The 21,636-nt window shown below is 34.9% G+C and overlaps 1 protein-coding gene across 2 annotated transcripts; it reads right to left on the bottom strand.

Annotated features, from left to right (window-relative positions):
• Positions 1-2,795: 2,795 nt before the first annotated feature.
• Positions 2,796-21,581, bottom strand: LOC149772400 (protein fem-1 homolog C-like). Of its 2 annotated transcripts, XM_089947881.1 has the most exons (3): positions 21,484-21,581; positions 19,621-19,765; positions 2,796-14,500 (listed from the first exon to the last, which is right to left on the bottom strand). In XM_089947881.1, the coding sequence occupies exons 2-3, from the start codon at positions 19,655-19,657 to the stop codon at positions 12,582-12,584; spliced, it is 1,956 nt and encodes a 651-aa protein (XP_089804007.1). In that variant the 5' UTR covers positions 19,658-19,765; positions 21,484-21,581; the 3' UTR covers positions 2,796-12,581. The 2 variants fall into 2 exon arrangements, with proteins under 2 accessions (XP_089804007.1, XP_089804008.1); XM_089947882.1 differs by lacking the exon at positions 19,621-19,765.
• Positions 21,582-21,636: the final 55 nt, after the last annotated feature.

Raw genomic sequence — 21,636 nt, 5'->3', positions numbered from 1 at the left:
AAATAATCCATTCTTTTTCCAATGGAAGTTTGAGATGAGTCTGAGTGGTTTCTTTTCTAGTTTCTAAACCACACATGATAGGCCTCAGGCACCAATTCATAACCCTTCAAGATACATTCTTTGATCACATCAGTCATAACTTTGTTCTGACGAGAGCGAAGTATTCACTTCACTAGCTTTGCCAATAGGTATACTTAGTAATATTACAGTCCAGTGCTCTCCTGGCCATTTCAAAATTCAGCAAATTTTCTCAAAACAATGAAAATATTTATGTAGCTCCTTTTGTCTAAAAGGGTGTACCAACCTAAATTGTTAGGCAGCAACAAAGCAAGTATACATGAGAAGTGTGTGCTTTATTTGTCAGTTTTAATTCCTTTAATTCAAAGCTACAAATCCCTTTCTTCTTCTTGCCTTTGCATTTCCATTGCTTCTTTCTTCATCTTACTTTTTGAATTTGCATTGCAACCTGCTGATGCTGAAGCTTTCTTAATTTGATTACCATCTGGTTTTTTAACTGCAATTCCCTTAATTTCCTACCCAAACCAGATGGAGAATTCATAATCAAAACACTTTCATCAAGACTATCCTTGTTCACTAAAAAATCTTTCAAAACAGTCTTGATCTCTTGATTCGTTAAATAAACTTTTGCTTTAGAAATATCATAATGCTTGGCAAGTTCAAGTAACTTGTCTTTTTTATAAGGACTCTAAACCCTCTTGGGAAGAATCTGCAACAAAGATCCCTGCTTTAGATGTCATGGCGAAAGCTTGTTGGGCTCACTATAATTTTTCTAAATATTTGAAAGTAAAATACCAGCGACTAAGAAAATTTCAAACCAAAAGAATTTTAAATTTCAAAAAGAACTGAACTGCTCCGCAATAATAAAATCTCGAAAAATCTTCAAATCAATTCAAATATTTGAAATATTCAAAACAAAATTCAAATTGTGGACAAGCACCCCAATTTCTTTAGTACGACTCTAGGATAATAAAATAATTAACAAGACGGAGCGACAAACAACAGACATTGTATAACTGGAAATATAATTTACTTCCTAAAATACAAAGTGAAAGAATTAAAAATAATTTAAAGTATGCGGAAGAATTCCTAACATCTAGAAGTTCTATCAAATCCAATAGTTTGAAGAAATCAGAATAAGTTCCACAGGTATTTCCAATGATGTCTTTATTGTACTATGTACCAACAATACAGCTGAATCACTAGGTTAAAATCTCAAAATGTCTTTAAATGAATTCATGGTAATTCCAATACAACTATAAATCCAAATGTCTTTGAATGAGTTCACAGTAATTCTGGACAGCTATTAATCAAATTCATCTTAAGTATTTTGATAAATTTAATTCCAACATATGATTATTATATAATTCAGTTGGTGTTCCTGGGTAGTAAGTGTTATTTCTTAATTGCTTATGCCTACAAAGTATAGAAAATGGCTGTTATTCCACACAAACTTTGCTTCTGTGACCAGAACAATGATATTTTGAACCCTTCCAAACGTCGAACTGGCAAGAATGTTGAAGAAATAAATACACAAAAAAACTAAAAACATTATTTAGGAACATAATATGGTCTGTACTTCAAATACATGAAAAACCTTATGTTGACGAGAAAGAAAAAAACAACAAACAAACAACCGGTATTTAGGAACCTAATACGGTCAGTATTTCAAATAGAGTCCTAAGCTTGAGGATTTCATGACATGCAAAACCGAAGTTTCACTTCAGTTAAATGACAGATCACCTCAAACTATAACTATCTGGGTTTTAAAAACAGTACAATACTAGGATAAATATATAGGGTATATGAGACACCTAATGTGCTAGATTGGGAAAGAGCCCATCTTATTCAAAAGATCTATTTTTAATAGCAAATGGTACTAATGTATCAAAATCATCATCTTTCTTTAAGCCCCACAATAGTGAAAAAATCAACCTATTTTCTATTTTGGACTAGTTGTTGTGGGGTTTAACGCCATTTTCAGCACAAGATAGGCTATACATGGCGGCCAGTATTAATGGTGGAGGAAGAACCCGGGAAAACCCCAGAAAGAACCACCTACCCATGAGAAGCTACTGGCAAGCTTTCTCACATACCCACATAGGTCAAGCCCACGACTCAAACACAAGCAGACCGAGGTGATATTTTGGACTAAAAGTATAAAAGAAAAAAAATAGCACAAACACTAATTTTTCAACAAAATTATCAATAAAGGTACATTTTTGCGACGAAATTGTATGCAAGTTTAGAGCTTTACCTTGTATTAAATAGAAGTGGAAGTGATGTTTAATTATAAAAAGTATGTATCACTTTAGAAAGTTCCTGTATCCAGTCTCACCAATTATTAAAAAACAAACTAGAAATCCTTGAATAATTTCTTCTGTCAAAATGTTTAATTTAAAGAGAAATGTGTGTGATGGTTAATTTTCAAAATAAGGCGATAAAAACTACATTTATTACATCATCAAAAAGAAACACAATAAGACATTTGTTGCTTGAAAATACATATTATTTAGCATTGTTAAAGTTTTTCTTATATTTATCGTATTCGTTTTGGAACATATCTTCTCGCAAAAGTTGAAAAAAATCATGTTCATATTATGATTAAAAAAATTAGATTTCGTGTATAACTGTTTTCCAATACTTATTTGGCATTGTTGATGCACAGAACCTCAATCTCTGAATGTAAAGGTTCTTTTTTAAACTTTAAAACTGGTTTGCACCTTCATAACTTGTGTCTCTAAAAGTACAAATAATCAGAGACATAAGACGCAATGTTGCAAGAAATGGTTTTATTTTCATTTATTGTAATTCTTACTATTATTAAACCAATTTATAATAATAAATTGGTTAAATTAACATTCTCTAAAAGGCCAATTAAAAATGTACTATTATTAGAGCTTTCTACGATATTGCAGGTTCTTTGATATTGCAGTATAGCGCCATCTATCATGTGTTTTACACTGGATGACCATAAGTCACTATTTCTTCACCACCAGTTTTATTTTGCAAATATGTTCGAACTGCTGGTGAGTATACTATTTTCAAAAAGCATGCATAAATTTAACTTTTTCTAACCATTGCCATTCCCATGTTATCAAATAAAAATCTATATCTTCTTAAAATTGATTTCACTGTAACAAAATAGTTAATCAGTTTGTTGTCTGAAATGTCCAATGATTTCATGCAAAAGCCAGATCACATGATTACCATATTTGTCAAGAAGCAAGAGAATGTTTCTATGGTAGCAAATGAGAGTCAAAATATGAAGGATGTTAATGTTGTTTTTCTGCTGGCTTCTGCAATTGACAGATGTTGACTTAGAAACTTTCTTTTACATGATTTATTACTTTTCACTGTAATACCTGGTTTTGTTTAAACAGTCTGAGGTCGACATGTACTTTCATGCTCAAGTTGGTATGACCATTCTCACCAACAATCCTTGCAGCACCCCCCCCCCAGGTCAAAAGTAGTTACATATGCATTGTTTTAATTCACTCAGATAACCTTCTGTTCTTGGTGTTACTGATGCCATAGTTAGAGTCACAGAAGTAGCATCCAAGTTTCAAACTGATTTACAATGTGTGCAGCATAGACATCAAGATCCTAATGTTTGCACATGTATATGCTATTATAAAAGTATTTTTCTGGTTTACTGCAATATCAGAGTAGCACTCCAAACATAACAAGGAATCTGTGTGGCCTTTGTTTATCATCATTTTCCACAATCATATGACTTAAACTGGAAATTAAATACGTTAATATAGAGCAAAGAACACCAAATACAGTAGACATATATAATATCTTGAATGTAAGTGTCATTATTTACTGATTAAGATCCATGATACCACAGCACTCCAGTGTAAAGTAAATTTTCTTTTTTATCAGATAGAAATAAATACAATATTTTTAAAATAAGAAATAATATACAGGATGTTGATTTAGTTATGAAATATATCATAAAAAATTTTCATGTAAATTTCCACAAATTATAATAACAAAAGAAGAACCTCTGAATATTACTAATGACAGATCCATATAAAACTTTATAATGTTGTAAACCATTCTAAACCGTGTTAGTTATCTATAGTGAATCATCAATACCTGTCAGTCTTCACACAAGAGGACAAGAGTGACCAGCCCAGCCCACATGGAGGTCATTAAACACCAATGCAACTTGCTCCCCACCCCCATTACACCAGTAAATACATTTTGACCTACATCTGCAAAGCTAAATAACTGACCACTACAGGTTTACCCTCCCCCATAAAAAAAATTGTGGGTGCCTTGAATGCACCAGACATGATTCCAGCAAGGATCCTGAAAGATCTACCAGAAGTGTGTGCACCATGCTTGAACTACATTTACCAGTGCCTCTCAACAGGTTATGTCCCTAATGTGTGAAAAACAGCAAATGTCAGGACTATCTTCATAAACGGAAGAAGATTCAAGATGAGCAATAATCGACCTGTCTCCATTACATGTATCTTCTGAAAAATGCTCAAACACATCATAGTCAGCAATATGATGCATCATCTAGATCAGAGGTCTAAAACATGCCAAGCCATATCCTGTGGCCTACAAAATGATTGGCATCACAAAGTGTCATTAGAGATTACAAAGGTGGTGCCACCCTTGGGCCAATGAAAATGCCCTCATGCGGCCCTAAGGGTGATTATTGTTTGAGACCCCTGATCTACATCATTTCAACATCCTAACAGTCTGCCAACACGGTTTCCATGTGAAAGTTGTAAAACACAACTCATAAACCTTGTAGATGAGCTCGCCAAATCTTCTTACAGAGGAAAGCAGTATGACAATGTTGTCCTTGACTTTAGTAAGATTTTTCATCTCCCCCATTAAAGACTCGTTTGCAAGTTGGGCTACTGTAGCATCAGGGGTAGTGTTCTGAAATGGATCAAAGATTTTCTGACAGAAAGATTATTGATCACAGAGGTTACTGTAAATGGAGCAACATTAGACCCAGCATTGGTTGTTAGTGGAGTACCTCAAGGAGTGTTTTGGGTCCATCCTCTTCCTAGTGTTCATCATTGACCAACTTTCAAGCATCAAATCCAACACAATGCTGTTTCCAGATGACTGTATAGTCTACTGGGAAATCGACATATCCAAGGACTGCGAGATCCTTCAAGAAGTTCTGAACTGACTGGCACTCTGGATCCGTGGCAAAATACTAAACTAAGCATAAAGTCAAACTAGGGCAAATCACAGAAAAAGAAGTTCGTACTGGTCTGTATCATCAAACTGTTTAAAGTTCAGCAGCCTTCCATGTACTATAGGGACTTGGAACAAATTACCATCAACAATAGCAGAAACTCATGACTTAGTATTTCACAAGCAGGAGCTTTTCAACATTACAATCATTATAATAAACTATTCCACTACAAGTAAGACCCAGTGATTATCAGGGCTGTGCCAGTTGGAGTTCATCTATCTCACTGCCGCCATGGTGGCCTAATTCGTCTGAGTATAAAGGGATGAAAATGTTGCCTGATTAATCTTTGGTTTTATCACTACCTTCCTTCCTATATTTGTGACTACACACCACCTGTTGCTTAAAAGTGAAGTTTTACCGTGTCAATGTATTTATAGATGCTGATGCAGCTGCCAGCTGTGAAAAACATGGCTAACACAGGCTGAGGAGCTGACTGGATGATTATTAAGCTGGAAAGTTGATTTGCCCTGTTAGAATAGCTGAATTTTAATGAGGACTTGCTGATTGCAAAAAAGAGGATTAATTAAAATGCGTTTTTTTTCCCTTCATGGTAGATATGTGAATAATAGGATTTTCGACAAATGTTTCTGTCTGCATTACTCAATGTTGATTAGTGTAAACAAACGTGTTTGTGATGTCAGTGAGAGATGTGTTCTTTCAAGAAGTTTTGAGTCTTCTCTTGAGAAGTGAGTTTATGACTCTACATCAGAATAGGGCAGCATCAAATTTTGGTGTTAGATGATAGTGATTTTTTGCAGCAATTCTGAAATTAAATAAGAGGAATATTTAATTTCTGTCAGTATATGTAAGGAACATGTTCAAAACTTTTTATAGTAGGCTGAAAAAGTGCAGAGTGTCAATTACACCTGGCTGCCCATTAATACACATAGGCTCATGTTAGTATCAATACACCTTTCATTTGACCAAAATATTATGTTGAGGTATGTATTGGTATTTTCTGTGACAAAATTGCATTTTATCAAACTAATTTCAAATCCAAGTTTCCCATCTAGGTCAACATATCTTTTATAACTTTTTAACTATTATGTAATGAAATTTTTCCCACCAAATTAAAAACCTAAAAAGATAATAATGAACTTTGTGCATGTATTGTGGAAGGTACTTCACCATGATTGGAAAGAACAATATAATAAAGTGTTGTGGGACAAGTGTGGGTTCCAAAATCTATAGATCTGAGGACATTTTTTGTTAAAAGGGCTGCATCTAAGGCTGGAGTGTCCTTGTTTTACGAGGGGTAAGTTATTGTACATGTCGATAAATAAAGGTTACTTCATCAAACAGACCACATTGAACATTGTGATTCATCAAAGTTCTATAACCTAATCATAATGTGAAGCTTATAACCTAATCATAATGTGAAGCTTATAACCTAATCATAATGTGAAGCTTATAACCTAATAATAATGTGAAGCTTATAACCTAATCATAATGTGAAGCTTATAACCTAATCATAATGTGAAGCTTATAACCTAATCATAATGTGAAGCTTATAACCTAATAATAATGTGAAGCTTATAACCTAATAATAATGTGAAGCTTATAACCTAATCATAATGTGAAGCTTACTTCAATGGAAGTTGACATTGGCTGATGAAGTTTATCTGGAACAAAATATAAAACTGTTAGCCACTTGTTACTTGAAATATGACCATCTTTGTTCTTGTGTACATTTATTGGGTATTATTCATAATTTGAAGAAATAGGCACATAGAAATCTGAAATTTTGGAATATAAAAAGACCCCGACACTTGACCTGACCCAGCCCTGGAAATACATTGTATGTGCCCATTAATTTACTTGTAATTACAGCATTTGTTAATTGCACCCATCTCCACCTTTTAGAACATTTATGTATGACCAAATGAAGATTTAATTCAAAATCAAAATCATCTGTATCAGTGCGATGTTAGCAGGTAAATGTTTATTTTGGCAAATATTAATTAGGCATGACAGTGACAGTAGCTACCTTCATAATGTTGACCTTTATGGGAAACTCACTTTTGAAAATAAATAAAACCAAACCTTCCATAAAAAAACATACAATGACACTCACAACATTTCACATTTTCATTGATTTCTCCACTGTCTTATCTTATAACTTCACATTAATCTTCTGCATATTTCCTGGCATCTAAATATAAATATATCAATGGAACATTCAGATATCCCCATATTTCATTCAAATATGAACCTAAAGGCATTTACATTTTCACTGGTAAGACCATTGAAAAAAGCAAAAAATCTTGTGATCTCTAAAGTGCAGTTCTGATGGAAAACATTACAAGGAACTACATTACCCAAATTTTTTAACTATCTCTTTTATATTTGAAAAGCTGTAAAATAAAACACAACATACCATTCATGGAACAAACAAACAAAAAAAGATAGAGTCTCCACTTCATACCCAGCAATTCCTCTCACTCGTTTAATGGCATAGCTGGGTGTTGTGTTTGAGAAGATGTGTTCTTGACATGTTGAATAATACTGATACAAACAAAGAAAAGCCAGTCACCTTTACAACTGTTTGACTATTCAGTAAATGACAGCATTATGAAGCCTTTAGTTGGATTCTCTAGTTTTTAACCAGCACCGTCATTATGTAGGGAATCAACAAGCTGATAGCCATGGCCTGTAGATCGACATCACTCCAAAGATTCTAGTACATCGGTAATATACAATTCAAGATGTATCAACATACCAAGTAACACGACTCTCTGGCCAACTGAAGAAACTGACCATATATAAACTGGCCAACTGAAGAAATTGACCATATATAAACTGGCCAACTGAAGAAACTGACCATATATAAACTTTAGCACTCAGGCTGATCTTGGATCGGTAAGGATGGGTGTACAGATGGACTCTGCCAAGGTGGGTTCAGCAATTAAAGGTATATAATGCCATTTTGTTTTCTTGCTTACTTAAAACTTAAGGTGGCATTTTGTGTTCAAAGTGTTTTAAGAATATGAGGCCTAGGTACATTGGTTTAAAAATGAAGAATATGGTACCTGGTAAAAGTATGAAGAATACAAGACTTAATGGTACAAGAATAGTGTGAGCTATGTTCAATGATACATTCAATCAAGTACTGAAAAATCTAGTTTGAAATACCATAGTTATTCTAATAGATACCTGTGGGCAGTGTAATTTCCTAAGGGTGACATTGAAGACTGTACATCACTTTTTGACTGAAAACATTCCTAAATTAAACTGTTTTAACTTTTCTAACAGTTGTTGGATTCCTGATGAAGTGTTTTAATTAAATAAATATACCATAATGGATAAGGTAGGAATTTATTCTTTTTGTGAAAAAAAGGAGAGGGGCATTTATTATTAAGGGGCTTCGATTAGAATAACTATGGTAAATATTACAAATGAAAGCTCACATAAAATTGAATAATTACTTTTGTCTACATTTTACGTGAACAATAATTTAAATTTTACCATTACTTTATGATACATGTGAAAACTTCATATAAATTAATATAATGATGTAATATTAGGGTATGTACAAAGTATTTAGAAAGGGACAATATAGGAAACTGTGAATTCATCAGGTACTCTTTTTCTTGCGGATTTTGGTATTGCTCAGCACTATAAACTTCCTGATCAAATGAGCAATGATCCATCTATAGTGACAAAAGGACTAATTGACTGAATGTTTTTCAGAGGTTGATCTGGAGGAGGATGTGAAGCTGGCATCCCAGAGTAAAATAACCGAAACACTTTACTAATGTAAGTTTTCTTTATATTTAGATGGTTAATATTATGCCTGGAAACACATAGGCCCCACCCAACTCACAAGATCACAACAACCCAGATAATATTGTATCCACCAGTGGTTTTCAACAAACACATTCAAAACAATACTGGCTATATCATGCCAATAAAATAAAAGCCAAAGTGACTTTACCTAGAACACACACAGTTAACCAACCTGAGCTAACCTGATTACAAGTCTGATGTTCTACAAATAAAGCTATCTTGGCTCCCAACAACAGGACCAATATCACTATTAAAGGCATATTCGTGAATTTAAGTATGAAATAACATGTAAATGCTCATACAGCTGCAGAACATGGCACCAATGAAAATAAATGAATTCACAAGACATGGTTAGATTTAGTATATATACTGTACTAAGATGTAGATTATGTCAGAGTACTAATGAAACAAAACTCAATGAACAAGTTTGTAAATCAGCTTATTTTGTTATTTTTATTCATGTATAAATATTGTTACAAAGAACTCTGTTTGTCATGGTATGAAATACGATTCTACAGTGTTGACCTAGACTGCTTATGAAGGAAGGATGCTGATTGCCTGTCAGGGCACTGTAAGTCTCATCTGCAGCACCCTCTCCATGGAAAAAGGGCACTTTTATGAATACCATTGATACGGTGAAGATAATATTTTGCAATGCAAATAAACATAGATGTTAATGATGTCAAGCTGAAGCCTAAGATTAAAAGTTGAATTTTACCATAGTAACCATGTATGAACCATCCACAGAATTAAGACCGAGGCCTTCCTAAATCTGATCTTAATATTAGTTATTAACACCAAAGTTTATATTCAAATACATTTAATGTACTTAAATTTCGATATAAGAGTCTTACTGACTTTAAACTTCACATTAATTATGGATGTTGAAAGATGCATGTCCAAAATCTAACAATATACTCACTTGTAAGAGGAGCCAAACTGTCAACTGTACACACCCAGATCTGCCATCACATAATGCAAAGGCAGATCTGGATTTGTGCAGTTTGTTAGGAGTAATTAGTAGAACAAACAAAACAGACCCTGATCTGCAGGCGTATTATGCTAAAACATATCACAAACATTGTGGTTTGCAGTTTGACTCGATTTTTAAGCAAGACAGTAAACAGACAACTCTAATACTATTATAAACATAATCTTTCACAGACAATTACTGACTGAAAAATAACATGCCGAACTAACGTGGAACACTTAAAATAATTGTTCTGCTAATAAACTTGCATGTAACTAGCACAATTTTGTATCCAAGATATGAGACAAAACAAAAAGTCTACTTTTGAGATGGTTTTCCATGCATCCTCCATAATATGTTAACACATTAACCCCTGGCGACTAGTTAACGTGGCAGGAGGTAGTAGCCTACTGCCGAGCTCTGCAGTGTCATGGTCATGCACGATACACTAAAGTGGGTAGTATTATAGAAAGGTAGACAGATGGAGCTCTACAATGATACCAAATAATCAGGTATTTCTAGTTGCACTACAAAATACAGAGGGAAACACCTCATTTTTGGACCAGATTTTTTTCTACCCACAATTCGCTCGTGGTCAAAATCTGATTTTTTTGTCTGGATTTTAGACTTTTTGGTCTCAGATCTAAGGCAAACCAGTATGAACTGCAAATATATTTACCTTTGCAAAAAGTAGGATAAGATGGACATTTGGAATAAAGAGTGGTCTCAGTACAAAAATAATGGCTCCGTTTAGCAAAAAAAGAAAGAAAAAAAGAACCCCAACTTTTACCCTTCTGCTCATGCGCAAGCCAAATTGCCAATGAAAAACCATGTTTCCAACACAACTAGGCAGTATGATATTTGTTGATCACCTGGAAGTTGGTGCTTTGGAAGCTTTCAAAATGTGTTTCCTACTCGAATTTCAGGCGAAAGCGACAAAAATCTCCAGGGGTTAATGTGTTAATAAGCTTATATTGGAGTTGTTGTCCATGCATCCAAACTTGAAAATCCTCTCGATTCAACAGTCTTATGTCCACTCACCAGAAAAAGCCTCATTTTACATAAATATGTATGAGATGACAAAGAAAACTATTAAGTCAATCAGTTCTTTTGTAATGAAGTTTTCTTCAAGAAGATAAGAAAATATGGTTGCCTCTAAATACATCAAGACTGATATTAATAGACCAAAGTACCTTGGAAAGTGTATGTGCGTGTGTGATTTGGATTTTTAACACAGCTTTAACAATTTTTCAGTGATATCGCTATGATGTCTGCAGTGTGGCAGTTTATACTGATGTCTAACACTGGGGCATCATGCCGCAGATATGTAGCATGATCTCACAACCAGTCACATTATCTTAACACCAGGCCGACCAGTCCTAACACTAACCTTTAAATGCTGAGCATCAAGCGAGGCAGGTGTTAAGTACCATTATTGTAAGTCTTTGGTATGACTTGGCCGGGGTTCAAACCCACGATCTACCACTTCCGAGGTGGATGCTCTAACCACTAGGCCACTGGAGTGGTATGTACCTTGGAAAGAACAGGTCCAACTAGCTGATTTGTTCCCTATCTCATAACAGTACCACACTGTGCAGTTGGGTGGTACTGGGTGCAGAATCTGAATTTTCTGACCCAATCAAATGTCAATATTTGCATTGCTACAAGTTTTAATCATGAGCATCATAGTTACCTTTCAATGTACCCATCAATGAACCCAAAGGTTACAGAGTTTGTCATTAGCCTTTCAATGTATCCAAAGGTGACAGAAGTTGAGAGGCAGAGTTTGTCATTAACCTTTCAAGGTACCCAAAGGTTACAAAAGTAGAGAAGCAGAGTTTGTCATTAACCTTTCAAACAACCCAAAGGTTACAAAAGTAGAGAAGCAGAGTTTGTCATTAACCTTTCAATGTACCCAAAGGTTACAAAAGTAGAGAAGCAGAGTTTGTCATTAACCTTTCAAAGTACCCAAAGGTTACAGAAGTAGAGAAGCAGAATTTGTCATTAACCTTTCGAACAACCCAAAGGTTACAAAAGTAGAGAAGCAGAGTTTGTCATTAACCTTTCAATATACCCAAAGGTTACAAAAGTAGAGAAACAGAGTTTGTCATTAACCTTTCAATGTACCCAAAGGTTACAAAAGTAGAGAAGCAGAGTTTGTCATTAACCTTTCAAGGTACCCATAGGTGTCAACAGTAGAGAAGCAGAGTTTGTCATCCCTGTATATCTAAGGATCAAAAAGCAGACATCATGATGAAAACATTTACAACATGTTCAATAAATGTTGGTAGTGATTACAGTAGGGATATCATCAGTAACATGTTCAACATCAATGCCTCTGACACACATTAAAAGCTCCATCACTGACCTATCTGCAAGAATAATATATAATGATGAAAAACATTATATATATATATATATATATATATATATATATATATATATATATATATATATATATATATATATATATATATATATTTGTATATGAAGTCAGGTACAACCAATACAAGCTTATTAGTTTTATAATTTATCATAAATTTTAAGTTATACACCAATCACAGATTACAGTTACATGCCATGCATCTTAACAAAAGGTATTAAAGTTGTGGGAATGTCTTCCTCAAAAGGTATTCTGGCTTTGACCACAGCAGCTGCTGAAAGACACCGTAAGGTAACATAGTTTAGTGGACATATAGGAAGCCCTTGATTTTTTAACATTGCCAGGGCACTCTGTCCCTCGCAGTTGAACATGTCCACATGGGCTCCACTGTCCAGAAGACATTTTAGAATTCCTTCCTCTTGAAGCTCAGAATATGTCAGGAACTTGACGGCATTGTGAAGTGGAGTACTGTTCTTATCATCCATAGAATTCACTTCAGCCCCACACTTCAACAAAATCTCAATAACAGAAAGTGATGGAAATGGGGAGAAAAATTCCTCGCTTGTCAAAGAAATTTTTGGATCCACCGCAAGATGTAAAAGACTCTCTGCATGATGACCTCTTGGATCTAGAATTACTACTTTGTGTACCAGTCTGAAGAACTGAATATTTTCGGTATCACTAACATTTAGCCGGGATATTAGATGGATGAGATGTAAAGACAACTGAAGTAGAAGCTGAAAATCTTCTATAGCGTTAGCTGGTAATGGAGGCGAGGAAGTCACAACTTTGCCAGCATGGATTTGTTGTACCAGAATGTCAAACACTTCAATGGCATCCTTGAAACGAACCTTCTCATCCGTTGCTCCAGATTCCACCTCCACCTGAATTTCCCAGAAAAGCTTTACAAGAGCCTGTATTGTAAAAAGACATTCAGGGTTTAACGGCTCACCCTTTTCATGACGAAGTATGAAGGCGTACTTCCACAAATCAACACATCTTTGGTAACGGTGCGAGTCTGCATATACAGCTCCACGATACATCAATCCAAAAGTGGTATCCTTATGGTGAGGTCCTAGGATCCTTTCCCTAATCAGTAATGCCTGCATGTGAATGCTCTCTGGATCAATCAGATTTTTCATCTCTTCAACAGTTGTTGGCTCTCTGGCATGGTTATAAGCATAATTCGTCTCTGCTGGCAGTACTTTGAAGACTGGATTCTGCAGACTCTGGAATCTCATGCCCATGGCTTTCTTCCAAACTTTCAGTGCTTCAATGATGTCATTTTTCTCATCAACATAGTTTGTTCCAAGAAGTTCATAGGCATGGATAGCGTTAACATGACTTTGCGTTGTCTCCTGTAGAATAACATTTACAATTTCAACATATCCCCTTAAAGCTGCAGTTTGCAGGGCATCATCTCCAAAACAGTTCTTTGTAGTGTGATTTGCCCCATGTTTTAGTAGTAGTTTTACTGTTTCTAGTCGTCCTTCTCTAATGGCATAATGGAGGGCAAGATTGCCAGAGTTATCTCGAGCATTTACGTTAGCTCCCTTCATAATAAGAAAATCACAGAGATGTGGGCTCTGAACAGAGTTAATAAGACATGTTCCACCATTAACATTTGGTTTATGGATATCTGCCCCATGGTCAACAAGATATTTGATCACAGCAATATTGGTCATATAGCAAGCAGATCGGACTGGTGTGGAATCAGTATCGGAAGGGCTGTTCACATTGGCACCATGATGAATTAGCGTCTTCACTACTTCCATCTTGTTTCCAACTGATGCACACCAGAGAGGTGTGACTTCATGGCGTGATCGATCCTCATCAACTTCATAGATTCCATGTTGCTCAACATCTGCACTGCACTCGTCTAAGAGAAAATTCACAAAATGGACCTTTCCTTGAAGGCAGGCAGTAAATAATGGTGCATTGCCATTAATCTTTTCTTGCACAATCCTCTTACGCTGGTCATGTGTGAACTTCTTCAGAGTGGCTTTCAGCTTGCTGAGTTTATCCTCTTGTATACAATTGTGAACAATGGAAGAAAGAAGTGTAACATCGATATCATCCGTCCTTGACAGAGCAAAGGCCATGTCACCTAGAAATATATCAAAATAAATATAAATAAATTTAAAATGATGGCTGGTTAGTTGGTTTATAATGGTGCTTTCTGCACTTTATTGACTATCATTCTGAAGAAATAGCATCGCAGCTGAACAAGGTTAGCTTGGGCAGGTACTGAACCAGTGACCAACCCTTGAATTACAAGTCCAATACTCTGCAACCAGAGACACCATGTCTTGCTGTGAAATGGCTTAAAATACATTTTTAAAATAAAAATCATCAAAATTTGGGTCTCGTTTATAGAGAAATTATACATATTTTTAAAACACTAACATTTGCAAACTAATGGGATGGTAATTCAAATTGAAGGATGCAGGGTTTGTTTAGACAATTCAATGATCTACAGTCTGAAAAGAATTTCCAAGAATTCATGATAAGACTATTTCTTCTTTAATTTTAAGTTCTGAGTATTGAAACCATCTCTGATCTTCTTCATCAACAAGATCTTAAAATCAGCTACATCATAATGGATGTAAGATCAGAACCATTTTTATTTAGGATAAACCAGACATTATTAAAAGCCATTTTGGTGAAAACCCAATGTTGTTATAATCATCCTTTGTTGAGAATTAAAGACACGATTTTCAATATGTTCATTGTGGCAGCAATATTTTAGGTCGGCTCAGCTCTATTTTTTATTTAGGACTCAAAGCATATCAAAATTAGTTTTCTGGTGAAAACCCCAAGTCAATATGACTTTCCCTTAGGAATAGCAATAAAAAGATTTTCAAGATAACTGCCACTGTGGTGATAATGGATGTCAGACTGGCACCATATATAGTTTAGTACCAACTAGACATAATAAGAAGTCTTCTGGTGAAAAACCAAAGTGTTGGGACTTTCCATTTTGGCAGAGTAGAGATACGATTTTCAAGATGTCTACTAAGGTGGTCTTGTGGATATCAGGTAATAATTTTTTAAATTTAAAACCATCTAGACCCCACAAGAAATCATCCAGTCAAAACCAAATGATGACATGAACTTCCATTTAGGAGGTGTAGCAAACTGGCTGCTGTGGTGAGCATACTGTATGTTCAGGCACAGCCATTTTCATTTAAGCCCAACTAGACATAAAAGTCTTCAGGTTAAAACCCCATGTTGATACGACTTTCCTTTCTGGAAGAGAAGCAATAAGCACATTTTTAAGATGGCTACCATGGCAGCCATATTAGACATCAGATCAGGACCATTTTCATTTATGACAAACTAGTCATCATAAAAGGTCATTAAACGAAAACTCATTGTTGAGTAGGCCAGCTATAAAAATATTATCCAGAAGAAAACTGTGATAGCCATATTGGATGTCTAAGTGGACTCATTTTCATTTAGATCTAACTAGACATTATTAGAAGTCGTCTGGTCCATGCTGAAATGATTGATCACTCAGGAGAAGAAGCCATAGCAAGATTTTTAAGATGGCTGCCATAATGACATTATTAGACAAAAGTTTAGCACCATTTTTATTTAGTATCAACTAGACATCATAAAAAGTCTTTTAGTGAAACCCCATGTAGATGTGACCATCCATTCAAAAGGAGGTACAATAATGTGGCAGCCATGTTGGATGTCTCAGCAGTTTTCATTTAGGACTGACTAAACCTTGTGTGTGTAAAGGACTTATGGCATCCTTCCAAGTAGTTTAGGCTAAGGAGTGACAACAAACTTGAGCTAAAGAACCGACAGATAGATATTAGATGACAGACAATGGACCATCTAGAAGGCTCTTTTGCTTCATGATCATTTGATCTATAAATTATAACAAAATATTTCATGTATGTGCATGTTTCATGCTATCTTCATACACAATATGGGAGATCTTTTGAAATTCAGAATAAAAGACATAAAATATATTTCATTTTGTCATCAAAAGGAGTTGTCAGAAAACAACATAGCTCATCGATACATTAATGTCTGCTAGTACAATTTTACAAAGATAAAACCATTTCTATATCTATGGAAATCCAAGCTTTGAATGCACTTTTAAAACTTTTTCAAAAAATAAATATCAGGAAAGCAAGGCTTGACTTTTGGGGCTTAACAATTCATAAATTTGTATTGGAATTTTCGGCAAACAGAAGCAGATGATTGGGATAATATAAACATACCACATTCTAATTGGGGATTTACATGACTACTATTCAACCATAGCAGACTTGAGTAATGGTGAGCAGTTTACAAGTGTAAACATATCCCCACCCTGCATTCCATGCCTACCCCATGATGAAGATGCAACAAGTCAAAAATGTATACAACTCATCTGAAAACTGTTCAAGTACAATGATTTTTGTCAACTATTGTCTGATTATGACCATAATATGTACAAAGTTCCATTAAAAACTAAAAGTGCATTCACATCATTTTGTCGGCTAATTTTTAGCTAGGGAATTAGTGACATATAAACCCCATCCCATACAATGTTTTTTATCTTAAAGGAACTGAGATAATTAAATTATATTTTAACCCATTTAATTTGGAGAGTTGGAAGTCTCTGATTTTATTTGACAGAGAGCTTTCTGTAAATATCTACAGGATTATAACATAAATTAATAACCAAACTTGAAGCTATTGTATTTCTGATTGATGTAAGAAAAACCTACAAACAGCTTTTTCTAACTTAAAATCCATCTGCATAACAAGACCATACATTCTATTATTTTGACAAACCCACCCACTCCCAGAAAATTAAAGGGTCTGCACTTTTTGTTAATCATGAGACTGATGTAATGGGACTCAAAACTAACTACTGTTTCCAACAATTTCTTCATGCTCAGTTGTAGAACTCTGATTAATTGTGGCATGCACACATTTGCTCTTGTGATTTCTGATGTATAACTTCAGTTGTTGATGCACAGACACTGTTTTTCATCATAAAGTGGGGTGGGTGGGTCAAACAGTTTCTTTTTCCAAATGGTGTTTAGAAAACCTCCATATTTCTTGATGAAAAAAATGAAGCCAGAGTGGCATTAGTTTTGCCTGAGGTGCAGTGGGAAGGATTTGGTTGTTAGTCACCTGCAGGGGTCAAGCTAGACTTTAATTTTAGGAAGAAGTGACTTCTCCTTGTGGACAGAACAGGAAGAAATGAGAGAACAGGAGAAGTGGGAGCAAAGCAAGACACTCAAAATATATGTGTGTGTGTGTGTATGTTGTTTTCATTCTCTTATTTGAATTATGCCCTCTTTTTCCCAGTATGCATATTTGCATTTAACATTGGTTTTAAGCAACATTTTATTTTCAAGTAGAATCTGAGTTCTATCTATAAACACATTTGGTGTACATTCATATTCATTTTGGCAATTTGCCTTACAAAGAGAACAAAAGAAGCTTTCCACTGTAATGAATTTTAACTGAGTAACTAGACTGCAGTATTGTTATTGTAAAAATGCTTAATCAACAACCCTTAATCAAGAATTTTTGCTTTTACTTTTTAAAAGTTCACTATAAAATAGCAGTTGAAAAGATTTCTAAACTTGTTTGAAACACCCCCATACCAAGTCCATGAGAGCAAATGCACGTCTTTCTGATCATACTGTTCATCTGAATGTCTTTGTTGCTGATAAAACTGTAGCATAACTTCTCATACACAACAAATTGAAGAATGAAAGTCAGTATATGAATGAAATAAACCCTTTTTCAACCGCATCGATACAGCCAGCATGAAAGTGAATCTATTTTTAGAAGGAGGGGTTTTCTTAATGTAACCACTCACTTTACTGCTTCATTACAACAGTCCTTTGATAGGACTGCAAACAGAAGGTTTTATTATTTGTCTATGTACTTGGTATAACATTAGGCATTGGTTAAATACTATTTGCTTTGCTGTTGTTTTTTGTTTTTTTCTCATATCTTCACAAAAATGAGTGAACTCAGAATACAACCTTGACCTTACAGCATCTCTTGAATTTCACAACATAGCATTTTCCCCGTAAGTTTCTGACCTTCATATTAGCATTTAAAGCTAAATCTTCAACAACGTAATTTTAGACTCTGCTTTCTATGAACTGTATGTTTTCCTGAATATATTTACCCCCCAGTTTACGAAAAGAAACAATCTAATAAAGTGGTACTTCCCAGACTCAGCAATGTCTGCCATTATTTCCAGATGACAGGTTCACTTATGGTTCCAAACTGATTTTTATGAAGAAAATAATGTACACATGGCAGTTAAAATATTCATGTTACCAATCCTATTATTAAAACACAAAATGCTATTTACATAAGTTTAAGTTTCGAAACACAAGTTTGTATGTTTTTATCATCAAAAGGATAACTTGCAGAAATTACACAATGGTATTTGCTAACTTACTTGGGAAAGGGCAATGATCAATCAGCTATCAAAATGCATGCCTGTGAATGTGCAAGAGTTTGTCGGTGCAATTGATATCAACACCAACTATTTCATGGCTTGAAGCCTACATTTCGAATTGAGCTAGAACACTGGAACTAACCTGGCCAAGACAAGGGAGCATCTCAAAGAGAACAGTCATTCAATGTTCCTCTAAAAATTCACAGTGCAAAGTCCTTTTTGATTTCCTAACAGAAGAAGGCAAAGTTTACATTTTTTAGGTGACTTAGTCACCCAATTCAACTGGCAGATTGAACCCTGCACCTGTGCTTGAACACTCAGACTTGTTCTAGATAAAATTTTCCTTGCATGAGGGAATTTCACTATTTCTTCTGTTCTGAAGACAACACTAATCTAATCCCTTCCACTTTTATGTGAAGCCATGAAATTGGTAATAAAATGTTTTTGAAGCATTCATACAATGCAAAACAATGGGCATAGTGACCCAGACAAGTCCTGAAGCTGATCAAATGAAGCAGTGTGAAATGGCCTGAAAGGTTAAAATTAAAATCACTGACACTAAGAGGCTGTCTGTTTACAAGCAATTTTTTTTATCTTGTACAGGTTAAAAACATATAAACAGATAAGCATGTCTATCTGCAGTATGCTGACTGGAAATACAACCAGGATGTCAAAATGTCTAAAAAGGCATCACCCTAAATGAAAAACCTTCAAAATAAGTGATAATGTAATGTACTGTAGGCTCATTATTGTGAATCATATTGATACATGGCAGAAGTGTATTGTTTTACCCCTGGATGATGTCCAATACATTTTCCTGTTCTCCATTTAACATCTGGTAATTTGTATGTGGCTGTCATGTAAATGAGTCTTCCTTATAAGTAGTTTCCATAGCAACAGTGCACAGAAGTTGTTGTAAGAGTAGGTATAAGGTGGCTGTGGAAATACATGAATCACCACTTTCATTAACAATATCACAACTTTTTACACACTTAAAATGTTTATTATTAAGGGGGTATTGTGGATAATCCATGTCAAGAAACAATTTAGGGAATTATATCCCGAAATAAAGCAAGCTATTAGGTATGTTGTATATTAATTTAGGTCTATAATGAAAACAGAACAAATCCTTGCATATGTTGTGGATTAATATTTCTTCTGCAATATTCAGATGAATATCTGATTGTGCTTAAAGTATTTTTACCCAAATGACCTCTGACCTACTACAAAGGGAGTAACTCATGGTATCCTCAGAGAATTTGTAGGTCTCCACACTTTGAGAAATGCAGTAAATAAAACCTTAACGATTATGTCTTTGTCAAAAAGAATATTTTTGGAAAATCCGCATGTTTTGCAGGCTAAATTACAATTAAAAACCTGCTTTCCTTTTGACACTGGTAAACAATGCCACTGCACTTACAAATTGTTTGATACTTGTTAACCTTATTTTGAGTTGGCTTTAAAATCATTTTCATTTGAATATTGATGAACAAGGCTGGTAAACTTAGAACATTTCTGTACTAGTTCTGCCATTGCAAGACTAATTATATCAACATTTTCCATTACATTTATAAACTAATTGGAATATGCATTTCTACAAAATACTTTGATACAAACTTTTGTTAGGAGTGCCGTGTCAACTGAGGAATGAGCGCCACATGGGGAAGTATAGTCTGACTATATGAACCCATTTGTTTGTACCCCAATACCAATTTCAATAATGGAAACCTTTAATGTGATAAAAAGTGCAAGGAACTTAGTCAATTCATTCACTGATTTATAATTTCTACTGTGAGTAGAGTGGCCATAACACCGTCATCATCTGCGCATTTCATGCTTAACGGACGTTTTCAATATAATAGACGGACATGCTCGAGATCCATTTCAAGTTTCTGTAAGTTCATTTTCAGCAAAGGGGTGTGTGCACAACTACAGATGTACATACATAAGTCGTTGGCCTCCAACATTTACAATGTCGAATCAAGCAAAGGAAAAGAATGACAACAACAAATTTGCCTTGCATGTGGATTTAACAAGCCATTTAATTTCGATGAACTACATCATTATGTTGTCTGATGGAAATAAACTAGCCCACAGTGTACGCAATATGGCGCCGTGCTATTATGGAAAGTCCGTAAAGCATTAAAGGTGCAGGGGATGCCAGTATTTGTGCCATTCTGGTGACAGTCAGGTTAGAAATTATAAATCAAAGATTCAGTTGACTTAGTAATGTGCACTTTTTATCACATTAAACCTTTTCGTTTTTGAAATCGGCGTTTTTTTTTTTTTTGTTTTTTTTTTTACAAATAAATGGGGATGTATAGGCAGACTATAGTTTCATTACAGTGCCCCCAACCCCACTTCATCAAGACCATGACGATAGTTTTCCCGGGATAGCCATAGTTCTCAAGAATCGAAGGAAATGCGACAAATATTTTCTTTTAAGAATAACAGGTACCATAAAATAACCCTATTTTGTTTGCAAGGTCTTTAAACAAGCGTTATGTAGGACGACGACTGCCTGATTACAGCAGTGTTAAGTCGTTACTGTACTATCTCTGGCAGTTTTTTTCTCCTATCAACCTATTTCCAAACACACAAAGGCGCACATAATGTTTGTGTACCACAGATACTTGCTGGAGTAATTCTGATACCTTAAAACAAAATGAAATAGCGGGAAAAACATTAAAACAAAATATGTTGCAAGTTCTTATACATATCCATGGCATGGATCATATCAGAAGACAGCCGGATAGCACAATTTCCGATTATGCGCAATCGTCAAATCCGGAATAATAATCGGCGGT

Source organism: Sinohyriopsis cumingii, unplaced genomic scaffold (genome assembly GCF_028554795.1).
Source record: "Sinohyriopsis cumingii isolate HCF-2022 unplaced genomic scaffold, ASM2855479v2 utg001510l, whole genome shotgun sequence".
Lineage (NCBI taxonomy): Eukaryota > Metazoa > Mollusca > Bivalvia > Unionida > Unionidae > Sinohyriopsis > Sinohyriopsis cumingii.
Note: the sequence above shows the minus strand (reverse complement) of the source record. Positions and strands in the feature narration are given on the sequence as shown.

What these genes read in the sequence shown, in the direction of transcription:
- LOC149772400 (XM_089947881.1), bottom strand. Translation starts at nt 19,657, where the DNA reads ATGGAGAACAGGAAAATGTATTGGACATCATCCAGGG. An exon ending in GTATTGGACATCATCCAGGG is followed by an intron (nt 14,501 to 19,620) that starts GTAAAACAATAC and finishes ATATATTTCTAG; the next exon opens with GTGACATGGCCTTTGCTCTG.